General features: G+C 35.5%; 1 protein-coding gene across 3 annotated transcripts in view; it reads right to left on the reverse strand.

The window, feature by feature from the left end:
- The window catches only part of LOC129746341 (uncharacterized), a 583,019-nt gene that overhangs the window by 78,713 nt on the left and 477,735 nt on the right, over positions 1–26,571 (reverse strand). For 2 of the 3 annotated variants that reach the window (XM_055739955.1, XM_055739954.1), the window contains exon 11: positions 4,051–4,492. In XM_055739955.1, coding sequence (XP_055595930.1) covers positions 4,051–4,492 — 442 coding nt within the window. Of the gene's footprint in view, positions 1–1,364; positions 4,493–26,571 lie in introns of those variants that run through there. The other variant, XM_055739953.1, reaches the window with a different exon arrangement.

Raw genomic sequence — 26,571 nt, forward strand, 5'->3', positions numbered from 1 at the left:
AGGCCATCAATTATGTTCAAAGGTCAAAAGACTGGTGCTTGGGATTAGCAGACCATTCTCAGTGAACAGAACTGATGCTCTCTCTTTAAAATCATCAATAACGGCGCCGGCCACGTCCTAGTAGTCAATAGATAGGTTGGAAAAGAGAGAAAGGATTGAAAGAATAATGTCATGCTTTAGGACCGAGGTTACCTCTGCATCCTAGCAAAACAATTTTGGTTTAAGGATTTAGGTCATAGGATATTATCAGGAGACACTTTTGACTAGTGTAATCAATATTTAAAACCTATTTTCCTACGCTCCTAACAATTGCCTGCGTTTGGAAATAAACGAGCTGTTTGTTCAAGTTTAAATGAATTTTTCTTGTGTGGAATGTTCAAATTAATACTATGTAATTACGCAAAGCAATAGGATCCACTGATTAAGCATTTAATTGTGAAAGGAATTATTACCTTAACCACATAGTAAAGGTATGTGTTAATTTCATTGAACCTTTCTCATGTCAACGCATTCACATAGGCAAATCCCTACATTCTGTGTATGTATTGAGTTCACAATCAAGAATCTAACGTAGTATAAAAATGAAGTTTGCCAATTAGCTTTAAATTGATAGATAACTCTTCCCGTCTAACTGTAATGATAAGCGTCTCTAAAAAAATGCGGAAACTTATATGGAATACTCGTGGATATGGCACTATATTCTTAAAAATCTTCAAATGAATATGGAGTGACTCAATCATTTAAACGTTAATAACTCGGTGACGTCTTGCAGGATTGAAACTGGAAGTTAAGAATTCGTAATATATTGTCATATTTTAAGCATTCAATTTTTTTTAATATTAATTTTTCCTTGAATTTCCATACTGGGGTTGATGTTGTCATTTAATCTTGCTTGCTGCTGTAAAGTGTAGAAATATTTAAAATGATATTAATGGTGTTCTCGACGCTTCCTGCAGTAAGTCATTTTATTCTTAAATTTGAAATATTTTTTTCTTTTTTTCTCAAGGATAGTTGTTAAAAATAATAATATCTTAGTTTCGATATTTTTTACTTATATGCCTGTAGGCTATCATCACAATCATTTGAAAAACAAAAATGAAATAAAACACCAAGAAACAATATTCTTTCAATAACAAAAGATGTGAGTTTAAAATAAATATGGTCTTATTAGACAACAGCATAAGATAAAATGGTAAATTTATAAATTTACAACCCTTCAAAAGTACATTTGTAGTACTAATATGTTGTAGGAATAACTTAAAGTAATTATTGTAGTAATTTAAAAGAGTAAATCAATTAATATTCAACAGTAGCAGTGATTAATAAAATAAAATGATATTAATTAACCTAATTCCAGTTTATTTTTCTGTGTTCGATACATTTCTTCTACGAAACTGTGAAATTTTCAAATCGGGTTTTAAATTTGAGATTACAATATATATATATATATTATAAAGATGAATGTGACGACCAAAATTTTTGTTTTGACAAATGCAGAACTGATCAACAAACACCATTAGTTATCATAAATCATTAAGAAATTTACCTTTGCTTTACTGCAAGAATTTATGGCAAATCTTATACCCCCTTGTGCACTTCTAACTACATCTAAAAATCAACTAATCAATTATAAAGAAACATAATGTTATACTTAGCTTCGAGATCAGCAGGATATTTCGAATATCTTTTCTGATTTCGTTGCATCCATGAAGAAAAGACTACCCTATCAATCAGCTGTTATTTTTACGATTCGTTCGCGTTTGTTTACATTTCCCGTCCGCGGCGCGATGTTTTCAAAGGAAGCGTTACGTTCCGGTTTCTGCGTTGTTCGTAACGTCAACTCGAGGGGTATTCGTGAAATTTTAAATCAAAACGTATTGATCCAATTGGAAATTGTAGAAAAACGGAAGAAACTAAATTTGGCAGCTCGGTCTGTTCAAGCACAAGGAACATAGAGAAAATGGAACACCGAAATTTTTTGAAGCCATCGCAATTTACACAGATTACTGCTTCTCACTCCGCTTTGAACAAAAAACTTTCACTATTTTCAACTAACACGACTTTCAGCTGATATAATTACACTATCAAATCACTTCATAATGTTTCACATACGGTCGAATTTATGTTTTTCCTTTAAGTCCGACTCGAGAAACACCACCTCACTAGCAGCGTTGCCAACTCCAAAAGATCGTATAATAGATAACGACTGTTAAATTTCCATAAAAACTAAATAATTCACTTTAGTTAGATGTAGACTATCAAATGGACATTCTACATGGTTTTATTTTTAGAAAAAAATCTTTAAATTGTAATATAGAAGAATAATTTGAACTAAAATCGATCCATTATGTTTAGTTATCTTTGATAACTACATCTTATTATCAATATTTATTGAAACAAAACGTTTTCACTACTAAAAATGTTATCAATTATCGATGAAAGACAATAAAAATAGTTTTTTCCACTTAAATTCTTAGTTTCGCTAAATTCACGGTTTTGCCATATTTACAGTGAAATTTTTTTGACCATGATAAAGCCGAAAAACTACTGTATTGTTTTTTTTCTAGAATATGTTGGCAAGAAAATTTATCATGAACATTTTCTTTGACTAAATTCAAAAATTTATGGACAGTTTTAGATATTTTCGGACATACTTTTCTCAAACGAAATTGAACATTTCAATTGTACTCAATTTCTAGCAAATACAAATATTGAGTAACATTGTCAAAAAAAAGTTGATTAAGAATGAAAAAGTGATTCAGGATATAACAGAAGTGCACAGATAGTGTTATAAAACGGCCGATTGGTCAAGACAATGTACAAGTTTTCATCAAAACCGAATTCAAACAATTATTCTGTTTTTTTTTCTTCAATCGAAATACAATAGATGCCCTTTATTTTGAGTGGGAGCTCTTGGAAAGTCTTAATTTTGCATTTAGATTTAATCAAAAATACTTTTACTTTTATTTTAAAAATAAATTCAAGATAAAATAGCATTGATTTAAACATTTAAATTAGATATTTGCTGTTCCAACTTTCAGTATCTTCTAATACGAATTTGCTAAATTCCCATTGACAACTGCCAACATCATGACAGCCATTAGGCTTTTTTTCGCTCTCAATTTAAGTTCAAAAACACTTCCACTTTAAACCGAAATCCGTGCCGCTTAAAGAACACGTGAGTAGATTGAGTCACATTCCCAAATCCATAATTAACCACATACATACACCGGAGAGGAGCAACAGAACAAGCCCCTTCCGAGATTGACAAATTAATAATTCAAAACCGCGCGAACCCGACTGAATCACAGCTAGCAAGTTTTGCACTCGTACCAGCCGTGGTTAAGGAAAGCTGAGATCCGCCTCCCTCCGCTGCTCCTGTCTTGATGGGAAAAGGATCACAAATAATGGAACAAGAGCCTAAACACAAGTTTGAATGTCACCGGGAGTACATACAAGTGCAAACACAGACACTCAACCCCCCGCTCACATTCGTTTCATTCATTCAGCCAAACATACCAAACCTGTCACACGCCGTCGTGGTCACAAAGGATTAGAATCGCACTGGTGGAGTGTTTGCACCCTTTTTCTTCTTCTTGTGGGCCTTCCGAGACCCCCTTTCTGAAAGCTATTCTCACGGTCGCCATGTATTGAAAGGGCCGGGTGCTCTTATCAGTCGTCGTGTTTCGTCGTGTAAGTTTGTTTGTTGGTTTTTCTTGCTGTTGCTGGCTTCTTGCCTCATTCATGCCTTCGCATGGAAACTCACATACCGTACACATACACATACTTATTCGTCTAGCTATGTGACAAGTGTGTTCACATTTCGCACATTCGCCGGGAAACTCGAGTAATTACGCTTTAATTAATACCTTAATAAAACATATCTAAAACACGTCAACAATGCTAGGAGTACGGAGTAACAACGAGTAAGTACAGCGGTAGTGGTAGCAATAGTATTCGCAATAGTAGTTATAGCATGAATAGCGTTAGTAGTGGTAGAAGTAGTAGGATTAGTGGTAGTAGAATAGTAGTAGTGGTAGTGATGCTTACGGAAGAACGATGTCGCCCAACTGCTGCTGGCGCCGGATCCAAAGATGGGAAAATGAATCTCTTCCGGTTCCATCAGCTCCTCGTCCTCGTCCAGCCCATTGCCAGGCAGATTGTTGATGGTGTTGGTGTTGATTTTGTAGCCAGAACCACCGGAAGCCGACGCCGATGACGAGGAGAACGATCCGAATGGGCCTCCCAAGCTTCCTCCCCCGAGGCCACCGGAAGTTCCGCCTCCAGCACCCGATGAGGACGACGACGACGACGATGATGAGGAAGACACTAACGGCCCACTGGCTTTGTGCTTGAGCGTAAAGTTCACGTTGAAGATCGCTTCCGCGACGCCACCTGGCGATGAAACGATGAAATAGAATGTCCGGGGCACTTTCTCGTGCATGTGCACGTAGGTCAGACGTGCCTCCTTGCAATACGGCGTCGGCAGGTCCTGTGTGTTTAATGAGAAAAAGCGAAAAAGAGAGTCAGAGCTGGATTTAGATTTTTAAGAAGCATGATTTTTTTTCGGGGCTCAATATATTTTTTAAATTTAACTTCGTAGTTTATTCCTTTTAGTTGAGAAATTCCGAATGATGACTTAAGCTAAGCAAAACGGGTGTCAGTGTTTTAAGCCTAGTATTTTCTAAGGCATATGAGTACGAACGAAGAAGTAACGTAAATCTTGAAATCGATGGAACATATAATAGTCATTTTCATTTAAACTTAAAAATGATTTTTAGAATATAAGTCATTATTTTAAACTAGAAAATTTCTCTCATAGTATGTATCAGTAGACTGAGTCGATTTGGGGTCATTTTTTAATTTATCAAAACCTGGGGTCTTAAAAGCTTCGTTTTGATTCAAAACTTATCCATGATTTTTTAAGTAACTTTTAAGTAACGTTTGCATGAGTAAGTTTGGACTTTTATAGTTTGTATGGGAAAATGTGATATTTTGTACTGAAAAATCAACATCATTTTTGTTTCTTCTGTGGAACCGAGCCTGCTAATGATTTTTGTGCCAATTTATAAATTCTCTATAGACAATTTTTCGCTGAACAACTTTGAAGGCCGTAAGATTGTATCTAATTAGGTAAAAAGTTATTAGTTATTTAAAAGGGGTATTCTTTTGGCATTGACGAAAAATAAATTCAATTGACATCACTGCTGAGAGTAGTCATGCAATACCTTGCTTGGCCCCAGCAGTGGTGTCAATTGAATTTATTTTTCATCAATGCCAGAAGATATACTCCTGTTAAAAAGCTAATAACTTTTTGCCTAATTAGATACGAATCTATGGTCTTGAACAAAGATAATCAGCGGAAAATTTTCTTCAGAGAATTTATAAATTGGCACATAAACCATCAACTGGCTCGGTTCAACAGAAGAAACGAAATTGACGTTTATTTTGCAGTACAAAATATTCAATTTTTCCATACAAACCTAAAATTTCAAATCTACTCATGTAATACCTACTTAGGGGCCATTCAAATATAACGTTTAGGGGGGGGGGGGGTTATAAGAGTTTGTTACGCTTTGTGAATTAAGGATAGAAAATCTGAGACGAATGTGATACGTAGGGGGGTGGGTGGGTTGAGATTGATCGAAAATTACGTTTCGTAATATTTGAACGGCCCCTTAAAAATTCTGAAAAAAAATCATGGATGAGTTTTGGGCCAAAACAAAACTTTATTGACCCCAGAGTTTGATAAATTAAAAAATGACACCAAATCGACTCAGTCTATTGTAACACATACGTTTTATATCAAGAAATAGCATCGCCACTTCCCAAAGCAGACCTAAATAGGTCCGTTACCCTTAATCATAAAACTGACATTACTGACAAAAATTGAAAAAAATGATTAAATTGAAGAATTGTCAAAAATGAAAATAAAATACAGATTTCAGGATTTGGGAAAAATCATTAAAAATTAAAAAAAAAGCTTAATAATACGTTAAAAATGTAGAAAACCTTTCCGTTTTTTATTTCCATTTTATTTTTCATAATAAAGAAGTTATGGAACAATGAAAAAAAGTAGCTCATGATTCCCCACTCTCACATATGTAATTTTAGACTTTTCTGTAATTTTTGAGTTCTTAATTTTCTTTAAATCTATGTTTTTGTTGTTGTACTTTTTCACCATTTAAAAACGTTAAAATATAGTTACGATTTTTTGCCTAAATATATTGATCCTGTTTTAACGAAAACTATAAGGCAGTGTCGGTCCAAAAATCGAATGTTGCCAAAAACGAACGTAGTGTATATTTGATTTTTTTTTAAATAATAGCAAACTTGTCAATTTTGTTTTTTTACCATCCACAGTGGTTAAAAACTCGAAAAACGTAATCATGGGCTTTTTGAAAGCTTCAATGTAAAAATAGCTTAATGATACTTTCAACAATGTTTCATTATTTTGAAATGCGCATATTTTGAAGTCAATTTTTTCCTGATAAATTCATAAATAAGTGAGATAATTTTTCTATTTTTTGTATTTATCATTTTAACACAATGACGTCTCCAAAAAAGTTTTAGATCATCAAATTTTAAGAAACTTCGTTGAAGAAGTCAAAGCTGTAACTTTTAAAACAACATGTTTAGAAGACATTATTTTCAAAAACTAACCTCAAAACGAATAAACTCGTATAACTTATTTGGAAGTGAGTTTTGAGACAAACTTTGTAAGAGAGAGTTGTGACAATTGTAAAACCACACAACTTCATTGAAGGTGTCAAGTCACTATTTTGAAGTTTAATGGTACATTTTAGGAGATTTCTTTATAAATGGCATGTTTTTATTGTTCAATATCTCTAAAAGTTGCAAACATACCAAAACAAAAATATATATTGACATTAAAAAGTGCATACTTTCAACTTTCATGAACATATAGTTTCATTTGTACGCATAAGGTTTTACTCCAAATAAATTTTATGTTAACATGACCAATTTGTAATATTGAAAATAATTTTTATTTTTGACAGTATTGTCATTTATGAAAATTTTGTCACTGTTGTCAATTTTGTCAACTTGGTCAATTTTATTTTTTCTATTAATTTTGTCAATTTGGTCAATTTTGTCATTTGAGTACATTTTGTCAAAAGTGGCGAATGACATAAAGATGTTAAAACTACTTTTGTCAAACTTGCTCGTTGTTTCAATTTTGTCAAATTTGACCATTCTGTCAACACTGTGAATTAAACAAATTAGATCAAATTTATCAACTTCATCAATTTTGTATTTTTCTTAAACAATGTCAAATTTGTTCATTTTGTTATTTTGTTATTTTTGACAATTTAGTCTGTTTTGTTATCTTTGACAATTTGTCAATTTTAATGATACGGCCATTTTGAAAATATTTTCAGTTTTGAAATTTATGTATTATTAGTCAATGGTGGCAGTAAGGAAAATTTTGTCTTTTTTTTCATTTTTATAAAATTTGTAAATTTTATAAATTTTGTAAATTTTGTGAATTTAAAAAATTTTGTAAATTTTATAATCTTTGTAAATTTTGTAAATTTTGTAAATTTTGTAAATTTTGTAAATTTTGTAAATTTTGTAAATTTTGTAAATTTTGTAAATTTTGTAAATTTTGTAAATTTTGTAAATTTTGTAAATTTTGTAAATTTTGTAAATTTTGTAAATTTTGTAAATTTAGTAAATTTCGTAAATTTTGTAAATTTTGTTAAATTTTGTAAATTTTGTAAATTTTGTAAATTTTGTAAATTTTGTAAATTTTGTAAATTTTGTAAATTTTGTAAATTTTGTAAATTTTGTAAATTTTGTAAATTTTGTAAATTTTGTAAATTTTGTAAATTTTGTAAATTTTGTAAATTTTGTAAATTTTGTAAATTTTGTAAATTTTGTAAATTTTGTAAATTTTGTAAATTTTGTAAATTTTGTAAATTTTGTAAATTTTGTAAATTTTGTAAATTTTGTAAATTTTGTAAATTTTGTAAATTTTGTAAATTTTGTAAATTTTGTAAATTTTGTAAATTTTGTAAATTTTGTAAATTTTGTAAATTTTAAATTTAGTAAATTTTGTAAATTTTGTAAATTTTGTAAATTTTGTAAATTTTGTAAATTTTGGAAATTTTGTAAATTTTGTAAATATTGTAAATTTTGTAAATTTTGTAAATTTGGTAAATTTTGTAAATTTTGTAAATTTTGTAAATTTTGTAAATTTTGTAAATTTTGTAAATTTTGTAAATTTTGTAAATTTTGTAAATTTTGTAAATTTTGTAAATTTTGTAAATTTTGTAAATTTTGTAAATTTTGTAAATTTTGTAAATTTTGTAAATTTTGTAAATTTTGTAAATTTTGTAAATTTTGTAAATTTTGTAAATTTTGTAAATTTTGTAAATTTTGTAAATTTTGTAAATTTTGTAAATTTTGTAAATTTTGTAAATTTTGTAAATTTTGTAAATTTTGTAAATTTTGTAAATTTTGTAAATTTTGTAAATTTTGTAAATTTTGTAAATTTTGTAAATTTTGTAAATTTTGTAAATTTTGTAAATTTTGTAAATTTTGTAAATTTTGTAAATTTTGTAAATTTTGTAAATTTTGTAAATTTTATATAACAGTCAAAGAGATATTCAAAAAATCAAAACGTTGGGACTTGTTCGAAACATAAAAAAAAATAAAACGATAGCTTTTGTTATGTTATGAAAACAACTTTTTTGTCTGAAAATTTTTTTTAAAAATCGGTATGAAATCAGTATGTATTGCCAAAAATAGTTATTCGGCACATACGGATTCTTGGTCGCAATCGTCAAAAATCGGTATAATTACTGGTAAATCGATATGTATTTCATCGCTGTGTGCATCGTCTGCGTTTCTTATGTCGTTTTCCTCTTCTCAAAGCAATTGTGATTGCGAGTACAGCGTTGGGCAAAGAATTGATCTTACAATCGCTATCGCAGCATACGATATAATAATCAAGTTCATATGATTGACAAATTTTACTTCGGAGTTGTACTTTTTGGTGCAATCCACATTAGGAAATTTATGAAATGAGCTCCTTTTTTCGATACTGGTTCGGCCGAAAACTGAACAGGTATACAATCATATTAACTGCAGTTAAGATAAACATTGTAAAAACTCAAATTTTGATAATTTTGTCGATTTTGTCAATTTTATTGATTTGACATTAATGACTTTTAACTCAATTAAAATGTTTTGGTCAATTTTGTAATTTTTGTTATTATTGTCATGTTCAGCCAAAGCAGCCGCCCGCTTACGATATGCGGAGCTGGAAAAGGCAGTTAAACGAGCTTGTAGACGAGACAAGAGAGCCTGGACAAACTCCCTAGCCGAAGAGGGAGAAAGAGCCGCCGCCAATGGAGATATCCGATTACTTTATGACATTTCTCGCCGCCTCAGTGCACAGTGGTCCAAAATGCGAAAAACGTGATCGTTGCTTATAACTTTTTTAGGTCACATTTTAGCATATCGGTGTCTTCGGAGAAGTTTGTCAGTAAAATCAGCTCTATAATAAAAAAACTATTATTTTTCTGATTAATCCCCCTACAAGTGAGATAAAATTTCTAACTCCTCTGTTATAGGTTTTAGCTCTTTGATGTCTTGGACAAACTTGTTAAAAATAAAATTTTCTACAACTTCGTCTCAGATGCCAAGTTTCTTAAATAATTATTATCCGAGATATCGGCCAAATAAGAAACTTAACCTCTAAAAATCAGTTTTTTAATAATAACTTTTTTCAGTAAATTTTAAGTTTAATATAATGTTCCACAAAGTTGTTTGTCTTACTAAAATACACCACTTTGTTGAACATTTTAAGTTTGAAAAATGTGATATTGCAGAGCTATGTTAAAAAGATTACCGAAAATAGGGCTTTTTCACGCCTTATTTTACAAACACCGGGCAACATCGGGCAGCCCGCTTTAGATGCAAAATAAAGTCGAAGATTTCGTCTACAAGATGCAGGTACAATCGTCAGTATCCACTTGTATCTACGCGAGATACATCAATTTTACTTTTCCATGTTTGCATTAAAAACAACGATTTCTATGAAAGCACATACAGCGCATTCTACTACGTGTGTTTTCTTCTAGCTTTTCCCTGCGCGATGTCAGAAGCTAAGGTTTGGAAGCGCATTTGTATTATTAGTACAGGTTATTGTGTGTTCAATTAAAATAGATATCTACAAGCTGGAGATGCTAATAATTCAAATGCGCTTCCAAACCTTAGCTTCTGACATCGTGCAGGGAAAAGCTAGAAGAAAACACACGTAGGGGAAAGTCGGGTAAGACGGACACAGCGGGTAAAACGGACACTTCAATATTTCGAGAATTACAATGTTTGGCACTAATCTAATGATGGGGATATGTTCGCCTGAGTGTATCAACACTTTCGAGACCCTTTGTTTATTTATAGCAAGCAAGGTCCTATAATAGTAAACAAAACAAACAAAAACTTTGAGAATCCATTATTTGATGTAATTTTCTCTCCTCATAAAATAGTTCATAACTCGCCCAATTTTCGAAAATGTCAACCGTTTTCAAAGGAAGAGTGTTTATTAGGCTTCTTTTTAACCATATGGAAGAAAATCAGCGAGTTTCGGTCACTGAGCTTGAACATCAATCGTTTAGAAAAAAAAGTTGCTAAGGCGGGTAAGACGGACACCTCAAGGTCGGGTGAAACGGACACATAAGTTTCTCCAGGTATTTTTAAAATTTTCATCGGTTTGATCCTCCATATACCTTCAGAAGACCTTGACAAGAGCAATTGTCGGTCGAAAAGCACTCAACATCTTAAACAGGCCATAAAAATGTAAAAACAGGATCTCCGGTGAAAAAAGTGCCTATAAAATACGGAACTCCGAAACCACACTGTTTAGCTTCTGGACTCGGACCAGTTGGTTCCATTTTGGTTGAAAAACGTTTTCTTATACTTAACTCACAAAAATATCTACATTTACAGCAATTTTTGCGGCAAAATGTTCTGAACAGTGTCCGTTTTACCCGACCATTTTTGAAAAGTGTAATTTGCAAGCCTTTTTTATAGCCATCTAATAAAAATAGTCTCGATGAAGGAAATTTACTAATTCCAGTTGTTAATGCGATAGTAAACAACCTAAACTGCCCATCTGCACGAAAACTGCGATGAAAATAGCAATATCTGGTTTTCTATTGCGATTCTACCTTAGGGTGTCCGTTTTACCCGACTTTCCTAGTAGAATGCGCTGTATGGGGGCATCCATAAATTACGTAACGCTCCTAGGGGGGGGGAGTTAGCTCGATCGTGACGAATTGTGACATAGGGGAGGGGGGGAGGCATGCTTATCGTTACGTAACGATTTTTTCTTAAAAATTTCAGTTCACTCAATCGCAGCAAATTTGATGTCATGCAATTGTTGCAGAATGATAAACAAACCAAAATAGGCTTAAAATTTGTAAGCTTCAACAAGATTGAAACTGGTTTGTAACCTTTCGTCTTTAAAGATTCTGAGGCAGACTCCGACATGTGTATGGAATATCCGTGAAATATCCGTTGGAAATCAAATATAAGGTACATTTACCCCCAAGAACTCAATTCAAACTTATTAGATTATACTTTGCAATTTTTTCTCACCGCCGAATATGACTAAGTGGAGTATATTTGGCATAACAAGTTATGCTCCTTAAACAAAATAAAGGAATCAAGGAAGATCATCAGTTAACAATCACAGAGCGACTTGTAATAAGACAATCAATTATTTATTTTATCAGAGAGTAACTATCAATAAGAAGCGATTTGGACAGATAATAATTGAGGAACGTTAAATAAATTTATGTTAAAATCTTTGTTTGATCTTCGCAAATTAGTACTTAAAACATAAGAAGTTGGGGTGCCGGGGAGGGGGGGGGGGTTAATTTTCAGCGTTACGTAATTTTTATAGGGGGGTACGTCAAAAAAGTGCATTTTTTGCGTTACGTAATTTATGGATGAAGCCTATGTGCTTTCATAGAAATCGTTGTTTTTAATGCAAACATGGAAAAGTAAAATTGATGTATCTCGCGTGGATACAAGTGGATACTGACGATTGTACCTGCATCTTGTAGACGAAATCTTCGACTTTATTTTGCATCTAAAGCGGGCTGCCCGATGTTGCCCGGTGTTAGTAAAATAAGGCGTGAAAAAGCCCTATTTTCGGTAATCTTTTAAACATAGCTCTGCAGTATCACATTTTACAAACTTGAAATGTTCAACAAAGTGGTGTAATTTAGTAAGACAAACAACTTTGTGGAACATTATATTAAACTTAAAATTTACTGAAAAAAGTTATTATTAAAAAACTGATTTTTAGAGATTAAGTTTCTTATTTGGCCGATATCTCGGATAATAATTATTTTAGATTCTTGACATCTGAGACAAAGTTGTAGAAAATTTTATTTTTAACAAGTTTGTTGAAGACATCAAAGAGCTAAAACCTATAACAGAGGAGTTAGAAATTTTATCTCACTTGTAGGGGGATTAATCAGAAAAATAATAGTTTTTTTATTATAGAGCTGATTTTACTGACAAACTTCTCCGAAGACACCGATATGCTAAAATGTGACCTAAAAAAGTTATAAGCAACGATCACGTTTCTCGCATTTTGGACCACTGTGCAGTGGTGCAAGGACTAATGCAAGAATGCCGCTAAAAGACCGAGCAGGTCAGTTATTGACCGATCGAACAGATCAGCTCAAACGATGGACTGAGCACTTTGAACAACTCTTCCGAGTCACGAATAGCGATGGCCAACAGAATCTGCAGCTCGAAGCGCCAACAGTAAGTCGCATAAATGGCGTCAACTCAGAAGCACCTTCGCTGGCTGAAATAGAAGCGGCAATCAAAAACATGAAATCCAACAAAGCACCTGGGATCGATTGCATCCCTGCTGAAATGCTGAAAGCCAAATGTTGCACCGTCTTTTCGCTGACATCTGGGATACTGCAACATTCCCGGCCGACTGGATGCAGGGTATCCTCGTAAAGGTCCCGAAGTAAGGAGACCTGACAGAGTGCGGTAACTGGCGAGGCATAACGTTGATCTGTACAACCCTCAAAGTACTCTGCAAAGTGATTCTGAACAGGATCCAGGAGAAAATAGACGCTACACTCCGACGGCAACAAGCTGGATTCCGATCCGGACGATCATGTGTGGACCACATCACAACGCTACGAATCATACTGGAACAAATCAACGAATTCCAGGACTCTCTTCTGCTGGTGTTCGTTGATTTCGAAAAAGCATTCGACCGACTTAACCATGAAAACATCTGGGCGGCTCTAAGGCGACGAGGGGTCCCAGAGAAACTAGTCCATCTCATCGAAGCACAGTATGAGGCATTTTCGTGCAAGGTCTTGCACGACGGTGTCTTGTCCGAACCAATCCCGGTAACTGCTGGAGTGAGACAAGGATGTATTCTATCACCGCTACTTTTTCTAATCGTAATGGATGAGATTCTGAATGGATCGATTGACTGTGCACCGAACCGAGGATTGCCGTGGAATCCTTCAACAATGGAGCAACTGAACGACCTTGACCTGGCTGACGATATTGTTTTGCTCGCCCAAACACAACCAGAAATGCAGAGCAGACTCGACGACCTCACCGAAAGTTCCAAGGCAGCAGGTCTCAAAGTCAATGTCGTAAAGACCAAGTCGATGGAGATCAACACAGGAAATCCCTCCAGTTTCATGGTAGCTGGGCAACAAGTTGAGAAAGTGGAGTGCTTCCAGTATCTTGGTAGCCAGATAACGCCTGATGGTGGTACCAGAAAAGATATCGAAACCCGGATAAGAAAGGCCCTATTTGCGTTTGCGAGTCTCCGAAACATCTGGCGGTCACGCCAGATCTCTCTACGAACGAAAATCCGAATCTTCAACTCAAACGTCAAAACCGTATTGCTGTACGGGTGCGAAACTTGGTGCACATATGCGATGACGACGCGAAAACTGCAAGTATTTGTAAACCGCTGCCTGCGGAATATCATCCGCGCTTGGTGGCCTGGCAATTGGATCTCGAATGAGGAACTACATCGCCGGTGTCATCTAAGGGCGCTAGAAATCGAGATTCGGGAACGTAAGTGGAGATGGATTGGGCACACGCTGCGAAGAGATGAAAACGAGATTTGCAGAGAGGCGCTAGATTGGAATCCAGAAGGTCATCGAAGAAGAGGCAGACCCAGAAATTCGTAGCGGCGAAGCCTAGCCGCTGAAATCCGAACTGTCGACGAGAATCTTGACTGGGACCAGGTGAAGACGCTGGCTCCGGATCGTCAACAGTGGAGGTCTTTTACCACGGCCCTATGCACCGGAGGATCGGCGCGGGATCATTAAGTAAGTATTGTCATGTTCGCCATTTTGTCAATATTGCCGAGGCTAATGCGAGCGCGCCAATCGCTTATCGTGTCTATGACGTCATGAAAAATAAGACATCATGAAAAATATGACGTCATGTTTTTATTCATCTTGATTAGTGATTACTGGATGATGCTCGCAAGTTAAATGGATAAGTTTTTTCGAATGATCATTTTTATGATATTTACTTTAAAAAGAATAGTTGAAACTATTTAGTTTTTTTTATTTCTTATTCTTTTGTAGATTTTTAGATAGAACATTTTTTAATTACAAAACTTTATTTTTATTGTGCAACCCAGTTTCCAAAAAACGTCAAAAACCAAGTGTATAAAAGTTCACACTAATACATACAAATACACAAACATCTCATCAAGCTGGGTCGATATTTAAATAAGACCCGTAAATAATGATCTCCCCAATTTCGATTACTCTACCTTTCTGTTTGAAAGGCTAAAAAGAATAGCATAACTATTTTGAGGTGCTCTTTTAATATTATCATTTTTTTTTGTATAACAAACTTTTTCCTCGCGAAGCCTACCCTTAAATCCGGCCCTTGATATAGTATAGTGTGTGGTGAAAATAAAAGAAAATCTCCTTCCAACATGGGTTTGGTAGGAGTGGATGAATGAGAGTGCAATTCTGAACAAGACTCACAACAGAATAGGTAGTAGTGGGTGGTTGAGGGGGAGAAAACTTTGCCAGCGGAAGATCGCCTTGAACGACTCCAATGAACGAACGAACGCTGAAAGCAAATATTAAACCATGGATAATATTTGTGATGTGTGTGCGCTTTTGCAGCATCCACTAACTATTTAAGTAGAGAGCATTCTCATCACCACACTACTAGAGCACATTCTGGCATCAGTAGGAGAAGGAGTTAAACAGAACGAGAGAAAAGATAACGTGTTTGGAGTGGGTGGTTTGGAGTTTGTGGGTGCTGTCAGGTGGATTCCACACGTCTCATGTAGTGCGGTCACGTGCAGTTCCTTTTTAGATAAGATGGATCTATTCGTTTGCTCATATTTTCTCCCGGCTTCGCAGCGTTATTATTATCCCGTAAATTGAATTTGCCCGGTATAATTAAAGTTTTTGAGCAGCTTAGCCCGGAACGAAAGCGTGAACTATATTTCGAAATAACATGTTTGGTAATAATGACGTTTTCCTGGAAATGGCTTAGAAAATTGATCTGGGAAATAACTCTGATCAATTTTTCAAGCAACTTATGGGAGAACATCATGATTATTAATTAGTTTACTTTTAAAATTTGAAGATGTTAAAATGTGTACCAATTTCTTTTGAATATTAACATTTTAAAACAATATTAAAGATTTGAAAAGTTTCTTAAACTTATAAGATTAAAAATTAATTACTGAAAATCAAACTATTATTTCAAAATCGCCCACTGTAATGTACAGTACTTTAATTGTAAAAGGAAAACTAAAATTATCAGCTCAATAAGATTTCAAAATAAGCAAATAACACGTTTTACCCACTTTACTCAGCAAACGATGCGTGACTTCTTATATTGAGAATATAAATTTTTCCATGAGCAAAGTATAGAAACTAAAAATTTAACTTTTTGGAAAACACGAAAACAAATTATTACAATTAAGTCAAAAAATTGATTCATGAATTTAACAAAAAGAGAAGCGCTTCAAGATTTAACGATTTGATGTATTTTTTTTTGCATTATTTTGTTGAAAAATACATTTTCATATAATAAAGTCGCCTAGAAAGACGGAAATTGCAGGTTTGCATTTTGCACAGTGTGGTTGATAATGTTTTCAATTTTTTTTTTAAATTTCTCTTTCTTCTATGAAAATCTAGTCTTCCGGATGGATTCATATTTGGTTTGATGGAGAAGAGTTTTGATAACCGTTGGTTTCATTTCTGAAAATTCACAACAAAGAAAAGATTTATTTATTAATTATAAGCCAATATGCATCACCAGACCAAAACAAAAATTGATTTTTGGGTCTCATACGATGTTTCGATACCTTTTGGATCATTAAATATCAGTGTGAACATGAGGTGATTTGGTTGAACCTTGAATCAGCGCATCGAGTTTTGTTGTTTTAAGAAAAAAATAATTTTTCGCATGTTTATTCATCAAGAAAAAATTCAGATTATCTTAAAATATTAGATTAATTCAGTTTTAAAAGTATATTTTTTGCAAATTGTAAGGATACTTAGCATTTAAAAAAATGTAATATTGATTTAAAAAAAAATCCAAATCCTATAAATAATAGTTAAAAATGGCCAATTTTGCTTACTAGCTTTTGAAAAAATTTAATGGAATGGTATTGATGTTTTGGGGATTAAACACCTCCAACCCCTCTTCATTATAATTTTTTCTGAGTAAGGTTCATGAAATGGATTTACCGTAGTAACGAGAAACTATTTGATCCCAAAAAGTATATAAAAACAAGTGTTTACAAATATGTCAGGAAATTAGCTCGGAATTTTGTCTAATATCACTCTATGCTAAAGACATTTCTTTTTGGGACACTTTCTGACGTTCACAAATTGGATTGGAACTAAATTTTAGTTGTTATTTTTAAATTGAATTTTTGATTTAATATTGAAACTAAAAATTGACACTCAAAAACTTTATTTGTTTTCAGAATAGACTTTCTTTAAGATGTGTAAATAAACAAGTTCCATCCCTATTAACTTCAAAATTCATTCATTATATACTTATGTATATCAGGGTCACTGAATGAACCGCCTCATGGGAGGGGTTTTGGTGACTTATTTTTTCTATGATGTTTTTGCTCCAACAATAAAAGAATTAAACAATAATGAAAAACGAATATTCTTTAATATCATTTGATTATTAATTTTTGAGTTCTTTAACTTAAAAATTTTTCGTAATAAATAAAAACTTTTGAGCAATTCATCCTAAAATCTTGAAAATTGTAAGCTTCATTTGTGTAAAGAATCCTTCAGTAATAAAAACGAAACTTACTTTGATCGATGACAGAAATTTTTGAGTTTGCAGGAAAAAAGGTCATGAATTTAGCTTATTTGATTTTAACACAGAATAAGTTTATAAGGAAGCGTTCCCTTAATAGAAAAAATCTATGCTCAAATTATATAAGCTATGTCTATCAACTTGAGCAAATTAAAAGATTTTAACCATCAATGAAAATAAATCAAATTTTCAAAAGTAAAATTATATGATTGAAATTTTGCGGATTGATTCTTACAAACTTTATCTCAATCTTGAAAGCTTATGTTTGAAATTCAGTATTTGATAAAAACTGAAATATTATTAATGTTAAAGAATAGGCCCAAAAATTTGATTTTTTTTAAATATTATTAAAGATAGTTTGAATTCTGAATGTTTATTCGGGTCTTTCATATGGATTTCCTTGAAAATGTTAACAGGAAAATTATATTTTATCATAAGTAAAGGGCCTGAAATAAACGTTAATGTAATATAAAAAAATGCATTACATCAAAAATCAAATTCTTAATTGAATTCTGATGACTTTTTTTTTTAAATAAAAATAAAGAGTTAGTGTATCAAATAAACTTTGAGAATAAGCTTAAATTCTACATTCAATAAGTGATTTTCTGCTGAATGATGTATACAAAACGACTTCGATTGAAAATTGAAAATTTAAAAAAAGAACTAACAATCAAAATTTTAAGACGGCGATCTCTTGCAATTTGAGTTTCTCGACGAAATGACCATCTTGATAATTTTATCTTCAATTGCCATCTGAATCTGAATTCTGAATATTCCAGATAAGAATTTCGAATATGAGCCAAGAATTGAAATTTATGACAGGGTCCTCTATCATAATTTTATAAATTTAAATCAGTCGTTTTGGAGTTCAACCAGAATTTCTAATATTTATTTTTTTGACGTAGAATTACGTCTTACGGCAACACTATAGGGGGGCAAATTGAAATTCGCGAACGGATCTCGCGTCACGAAAAACGCCTCTTTCAAAGACATCTTTCTTAAAAGACATACCAAGCGTGCTCAACGTTGATTGGCTATTCGAAAGTGGAAGAAAACTAGGACGCCCCACCCCTTCCTGAGTTTTGGTTTTTACCAGCCTACGAAAAATATAAAAGAAGGGGTCGACTGACGGTTTATTTCATTTTAGTCGTGTTTTTACCTAGCCTCTCTACGCGTTGTGTTTTCCCGCCTACTTTGATTTGCTTCGTTTTTTTTTTTTTTTTTTTTCCCGCTCTGGAAGAACCGCGAACGTCGCGACCGTTGGCGTGCCTTTTAGGCCTCGCACAGAAAACAGCTATGGAAGGCATCAAGCTTCCTTCCTCTTTAATCGAGACATCCGACTGTGATTCCATGGACCAAGGCCCCACAGCTTTGCGGAAGAGGAAAAAGAACACGAGTCCACCTGTAGTACCATCCACTGGCGCGATACCCAAGAAAAGTCGCACGCAAGCTCAGTCCGAAAATCCCCAGTTACCCGCATCAAACCACCTGTTGCAGAACAACAAATTTGCCATTCTTCCGGTGGAAAATGGAAATAATGAGCCCGTTCCAAGAAAGCAGCGCATCCCCCCACTTTTCACACCCATCAAAGATTTAGTGCATCTACAATCGAAACTTGCTGAACTTTCCCTCGAGCCGCTATTTAAAAAGTGCAGCATAGGCACTAAAATCATATGCTCTTCTTTGGAGGAATACCAAAAAGTCGGCAAACTTCTCACCACCCAGCGAGTGCCCCATTATACTCACGACAATCCATCAACAAAACCGCTAAAGATTGTGTTGCGTGGTTTACCGGCATTTGATAAGGATAAGGTGGAATCCGAGCTGAAAAATCTTGGGCTCAAGCCTGAAGCGGTCTATCCCATGTCCCGCCGGTCTCAAGCTGCCAAGGATGACCCCTTCCGAGACGAATTGTTCCTAATCCATTTCTCCAAGGGCTCAACAACCATTGGTGCTCTACGAAACATCAAGCAACTATTTCGTGTCATCATCCAATGGGAACCATACCGCCCCCAGCACAGAGATGTTACCCAATGCACTAACTGCTTGTGGTTCGGCCACGGCACTAGGAACTGCCGAATGCCGCCGCGTTGTAATCAGTGTGCTGGAGAACACTTAACAGCGACCTGTGTTAATACCGATGACGATGACGATGACGATGACATAGAACCAAAATGTGCTAACTGTGAACAAAACCATCGTGCCACCAGCCGCACCTGTCCAAAGCGTGCGGAGTATGTCAGAATCCGAAAAGAAGCATCGGCTGCCAACCAACCCGGCCGTCATCGCAAGACAGCTGTTTTCACCCCGGACCAGTTTCCACCTCTACAACCAAGAATGATCCCAGTGCTGAAACCCCTACCGCTACCAAACAACAACCAACAGAGCCAAAACCGGTCAGTTCAGCCCCGCCTCTCCTGCACCAAATCTCTCGAAACTCAAACGTCCATCATCACACCTGGCCTATCATATGCTGGGGCCACAGCTGGCTCCTTCGCTGGTGCCTCTGCCAGTATAACCAACGACGATGTCCCACTATCAACGGAGGAGCTAATCGAGATCATCACTGCTGCAATTGAAATCAAACGCAAATACAAAACCCGCAGCCAGCAATTGGCAGCGATTGTCTCACTTATCAATCGAAATGGACCATAGGCCTATCAACATCATCAACTGGAACGCTTGCTCTCTAAAGAACAAGCATGTGGAGCTGATCGACTTTCTCGCCGAAAAGAATATTGACATTGCCATCATCACCGAGACGCATCTTAAACCGGATACCAATATCTATCTTCCCGATTACCGGCTTTTGCGTCTCGATCGAATCAACGAAAGAGGTGGAGGGGTGGCTGTTGCAGTGAGGCGCAACGTCAGCTGTCGCCTGCTACCGAGCCTTCAATTGAAACTTATCGAAGCCATAGGAGTCGAGATAAAGACATCATCTGGCCCAATTATCATCATCGCAGCGTACTGTCCCAAGCAAGCAACCATCCGGGATGGTACTGCTGCCCTTCTACGAAACGACTTGGCTAGACTGACCCGGCGACAAGCTAAGTTTATCATCGCAGGCGACCTCAACGCTCGGCACGAACTGTGGGGCAATCGAAGGAGGAACAGCAACGGAAACATCCTGGCCGAAGACCTTGAAACTGGACACTATAACATCCTTTCGCCTGAATCTCCAACCCGACTATCTAGATCGGGGGTTCACTCAGTTTTAGACATCTTTTTGTCCAACATGGTTATCAACGAAATTCCAGAGGTTTTCGAAGAGCTTTCTTCTGACCACTATCCGGTGGTGCTGAGACTTGGTGCCACTGCTGAGACGATAGCCAATTTTCCTCGGCATAACTATCATCGGGCCAATTGGACAGAATTTGAGCGGATCATTGAGGCGAACATCAACATGGACCACCCCCTGGACTCTTCGGACGACATCGATCAGGCGCTAGAATCCCTCCAGCGAGCAATATCCGTGGCCCGTGAATCAGCGGTACCAGTGCAGCAGAATCAGGTAAGTACCTCTCTCCATATTGATAGCATCACCAAAAACATCATCAGACTGAGAAACATATATCGGCGTCAATACCAACGCACTGGTGACAATACCAAGAAGAATATGTTCAATCAACTTTCCAGGGTTATTCAGGGACGGCTCCAGGATCTGAAGAATAGGGAATTCCGCAATAGGCTTCGTCAAATACCGCCCAACTCGAAACCTTTCTGGTCTTTAGCAAAAATTCTGAAGAAAAAACCAAAACCTATCCCCCCTCTTGTAGAACATGGCAATGCTAATCCTCTCATTACCCCATTAGAAAAGGCTAACGCACTGGGGCAACAGTTTGTGTTATCCCATAACTTGGGTAGTAACATTGTTAGTCCTTTCGAATCGCTCGTTGTTGAAGGGATCGCTGCCGTTGATGTTACCGAAAACTCGGTCCCAGAAGAAGTGAAAATAACTGCAGAAGAGCTTATAAATCTCATCCGAAGATCTAAGAATATGAAGGCCCCCGGTTTTGACAACACCTTCAACCTAGAGCTTAAGCACCTTAGCTACGGATCTTTTGCCTTTTTAGCTAAAATATTCAACCGCTGTTGGATGCTAGCTTACTTCCCCACAGTTTGGAAGCTAGCCAAGGTCATACCAATTCTCAAGCCCGGGAAAGATCCTTCTGCTCCTCTGAGCTATCGTCCAATCAGCTTGCTCTCTGCCCTGTCAAAGCTGTTTGAAAGGACTATACAGAGTCGGTTAATCCTATTTTCCGAAGAAAATAGTATCATCCCTGAAGTACAATTCGGGTTTCGCAAAGGCAGATCCACCATCCATCAGCTCAATCGAGTTACTAACATCATCCAAAGGAACAAGTCTGTATCCAAGACGACAGCAATGGCACTCTTGGACATTGAGAAGGCCTTTGACAATGTGTGGCACGATGGCTTGGTGTACAAACTGTACCGACTCAATTTTCCAACATATTTGATCAAGATCATAAAGAGCTATCTCTCTAAAAGAGCATTCCAGGTTAGTTTGCAAAACATAAGTTCTGAACCATTTAACATCGATGCTGGAGTACCACAAGGTAGTATCTTGGGGCCATTATTGTACAATATTTACACTTCTGACATTCCGTCCCTCGCTGAAAACGGTATAATGTCTCAATACGCAGATGACACGGCGATTATGTACAACGGTCGTCACATCCGAGCTCTAACACTTAAACTCCAGAGAGGCCTGAATGCTCTAAACGATTATTACATCAGCTGGAAAATTGTGATCAACGCAACTAAGACCCAAGCCATCGTGTTCCCTCACTCGAGATCGCCTAGACTTGTTCCGACGATGGACTGCCAAATCCGGTTTCAAGGTTCCCTCATTGAATGGTCGAAAGAGGTTGTCTATCTTGGACTCACTTTAGACAGTCATCTGATTTTTAGGGCACATATTGATAAAACTATTAATAAATGCAATATACTTATCAGAGCATTATACCCATTAATAAATAGAACATCCAAACTGTGTCTTAAAAATCAGATGGCTGTCTATAAACAAATTATTTACCCCTCATTGGAATATGCAATCCCTGTGTGGAAAACCTGTGCTCAGACTCACAAACAAAGACTCCAACGCGTTCAAAACAAAATTTTGAAAATGATTCATGACCTCCCCCCCTGGACAAGAACAAGCGAAGTACATGAGCTCGCGGCCCTGGATACCCTGGAAACAAAATTTAATAACTATTGCTTGAAATATGGAGAGAGGTGCTCCACCTCAGAACACGCGATAATTCGCGCACTTTAGTTTAAGGTTGTACATAGTAGGTTAAGTTAATTAAGTAGGTAGTGTAGTTTTAATAATTTACTAACTTAAACAAAATGCGTAGTCATTTTTTAAAAACACATTCAAATTTTGCTAAAATTACCAACCTTAAAAACCTTACAAACTGAAGATGAAATACCTTTAAAGGCAGAACACTTATATTGTACACTCTTGTAAAAATCAAAAATCAAAGTAAAATAAAGATTGTTATTTAGTCAAAAAAAAAAAAAAAAACGGTTTATTTCATTTTGTTTGAGAAATTCAAACCTGGCACATGGGCAGAGCAGAGCAGAGATGACCAACAGCGGCGGGAGCAAGTAGTGATAGCTCAGGTCACCCGTGACACCAATCACCCATTCACACCAATAAACACACACACACACACACACACACACACACACACACACACACACACACACACACACACACACACACACACACACACACACACACACACACACACACACACACACACACACACACACACACACACACACACACACACACACACACACACACACACACACACACACACACACACACACACACACACACACACACACACACACACACACACACACACACACACACACACACACACACACACACACACACACACACACACACACACACACACACACACACACACACACACACACACACACACACACACACACACACACACACACACACACACACACACACACACACACACACACACACACACACACACACACACACACACACACACACACACACACACACACACACACACACACACACATACATACACACACACACACACACACGCGCACACACACACGCACACACACACACACACACACACACACACACCTCCCATCACTACCCATGGAACACCACCCGCCCACCGCAGCTATCCCACCCACTTATCGCACACCACCACACACCATCCATGCTACTGGCCCATCGCACACCACCCACCCATCGCACTCCACCACCACCTACTCGCCCATCGCACACAACCAACACCCATCGCACACAACCACCACCCATCACACACCACCACCCATCACACACCACCACCCATCACACACCACCACCCATCACACACCACCACCCATCACACACCACCACCCATCACACACCACCACCATCCACCCACCCACCTATCACACACCACCACCATCCACCCACCCACTCATCGCATACCACCACCATCCACCCACCTATCCCACATCACCACCACCCACCCATCCAGACCACCCACCCACAATACAAAAGTCAAGACTATCTCTTTTTAAGATTTTGGCCCTGAAAAGGGCCGTTTAATCAAGTTTGATTATAAGAACACATAGTTAATCCAACGAATGCTCCGGCATCCTAGGTAAAACCAACATTTTTAGCTAGTGATTGCTATGTGATCTGAAGGGAAATTAAAACAAGATACTGATTCCAACAAGACGCATGAGGCTAAACAGTTTGAAAGCTTTTGCACTGAGTCAAGCGTTTAGATCAAAGCAGTCGTTGTAAGCTTTTCTCGCAAGCGTTTGATACAAAGCTCGTGTGTTGATCAAATTATTTGCATAACTGCCGGGCGCAATCATTTCGACGGCATTTGCCTTGTTTCTGCTTATACTAATATTTAATTCGCCTCTTGTTATGCAGTTGAAAAAGCTGCATACTATCTTATGGGTCGTTTCAGACCATTATTAGGTATTAAACGACAATTTAGGGAAGAATGACTTTTCTTGAAGATCAATTCCTTTAAAAAAAATTCGACATACTTTATTCTAGAATGCTAATTTAAGACGAAAAGCAAATTGACGCACAAAGACATTGTAATTCTACGTGAACTTCTCGGTCGTTTCTTATAAACAACCTCTGTAACTTTTTATTCGACTTTTGGATCTGAATTAAAATATGAAATGTGAATGATGAATCTGATTCTGAGTTTAAAATTCTGAATCGCCATTTTGAAGCTTTGTTATGTTTGAGTTCTGCATAAGCATAAAATTTAAGAACTTCGAACATGAATCTTGAACTCATGAACATGAATGAAGGATGAATTTTAGTTTTTTTATATACCCATGGATCATATTTTAAATAATTGTGAAACGAAATTTCATCCACAATTTTAAATCACCTTTTCAAATCTATTTTAAATGATGATGCTAACTGATAATCGAAAATCCGAAACTGGATACAGAATCCGAAGTTTGAAAACAGAATACAATTTTTTATTTTGATAATAGGGAATCAGATCCTCTGAAATATTTTTAATCTTATTGAAAACTTGATATTCAGAAATGAATTTTCATCAACAAGTGAGAGAATTTTGAAAAACTGTAGTATCATTCTGATCCTGGGATCACTTTTTGAGGTTTTGGCATCAATGCTTAGTCATGATTGTTAATCTTGAATAAACTTACTCAATCATAAAAATTTGAATGAGAATATAAAATTTTGAGGGTGGAGTTGAATACTTCGCTTGCTTTTCCTCGTTCCGATGGCCCTGATGTATATCATGAATCAATAAGCCAAATGACAGTTTTTTACCACACACGATAGCCAACAAAATAATTCACTTAAACATCGAGAATCTAGTATCCTTTACTATACTACTATCACCTTGACTGTGAAAAGTTGTTAATAGCGTGACAATTTTCTTTTCTTTTTTATGAGAATTTAACCCATTACGGTCAGTCTTCCTCGCACAATTTTATTGCTGATATACACTTTTCTCCTAAATCAAATAATTATGAAAATATTTTGAAAACCAATTATATTTTTTTTATGCAAAACTGATAATTATGTATTTGAAAAAAACTGAAAACTTTTTTTTAACATCACTGATCATCTTTCCTGAGAAACGTAAGCAATTTTGACTTCTGTGTAAAAAGTTATAGAATTTTTTTAAGCTTTTCCCCATGCTGTGAAAAACGAGATTTTTCTACGAATTTAAGAGAAGTTTTATCGAAAACCAAATCGTTTTGCAATGTACAACAAATATGTTGATTGAAAAAAGATATTTTTTTAGTAATGTGAAAAAAATCTGTAGTGAATCTTTCCAAATATATAGAAAATATACAACTTATATATTGGTTCATTGTATCTCAGAAATTAGAATATCAAGGCTGTTTGATTGGCTGGATTTGAATAAGCGAATTCAAAAGTAATTTTTGTCTTGCATGTAGGTTTTTTATTCATAAGTTATAAATCAATGATTTCACTTAAATCTAATTCATTTTTGAACTTCAGAACGCTATGAATCTGAACTGTTGTTTGTACTTTTTGTTCTTTTCAGGATCCAATATTTCAATTGATGCTCTTGAAACCAAATCAATACTTCCTTCTCTTCAGAAAATTTAATACAATCATTATCTATCTGTTTTTTAAACTGATTTTTTTTAATTCAAGATATCACCTGAAGCTTTTTAATCTATCTTTCAGTTGAAAATAAGGAAATTTAATTTAAACAAAGAAGATTATACTAGTTTACAGCATTTTTAAACAATGTAAGCTGAAGATCATTTTTTTTGGAAAATCAAATTTTGAAATGTTACCATCGAGTCTTACACTGTCGATAAAACCAAATTCTCTATAAAAAAAAAAGCATTTTTATTATTTTTTCTATCACAACTTCATTAATATAAACAAAAATGTTGATCGTATGTAAAATTTAAGCACAGATAATTGATAGAAAATTTATTCATCTTCAATATACGAAAAAGAGATTTCGAAGCAATGTTATGAATTCCGAGATATTCAAATATTAGTTCAAGTTCTTTCTTTATTTATCCAAAATACGAGGAGCATGTTTTAAAAACTGTTTTACTGAGATTTTTTTTGGATTTCATTTTTGGATTCGGCGCCCGATTATACAATAAAAGCTTGGGTCAGTCGATGAAGTTTAC

Source organism: Uranotaenia lowii, chromosome 2, assembly GCF_029784155.1.
Source record: "Uranotaenia lowii strain MFRU-FL chromosome 2, ASM2978415v1, whole genome shotgun sequence".
Classification (NCBI taxonomy): domain Eukaryota; kingdom Metazoa; phylum Arthropoda; class Insecta; order Diptera; family Culicidae; genus Uranotaenia; species Uranotaenia lowii.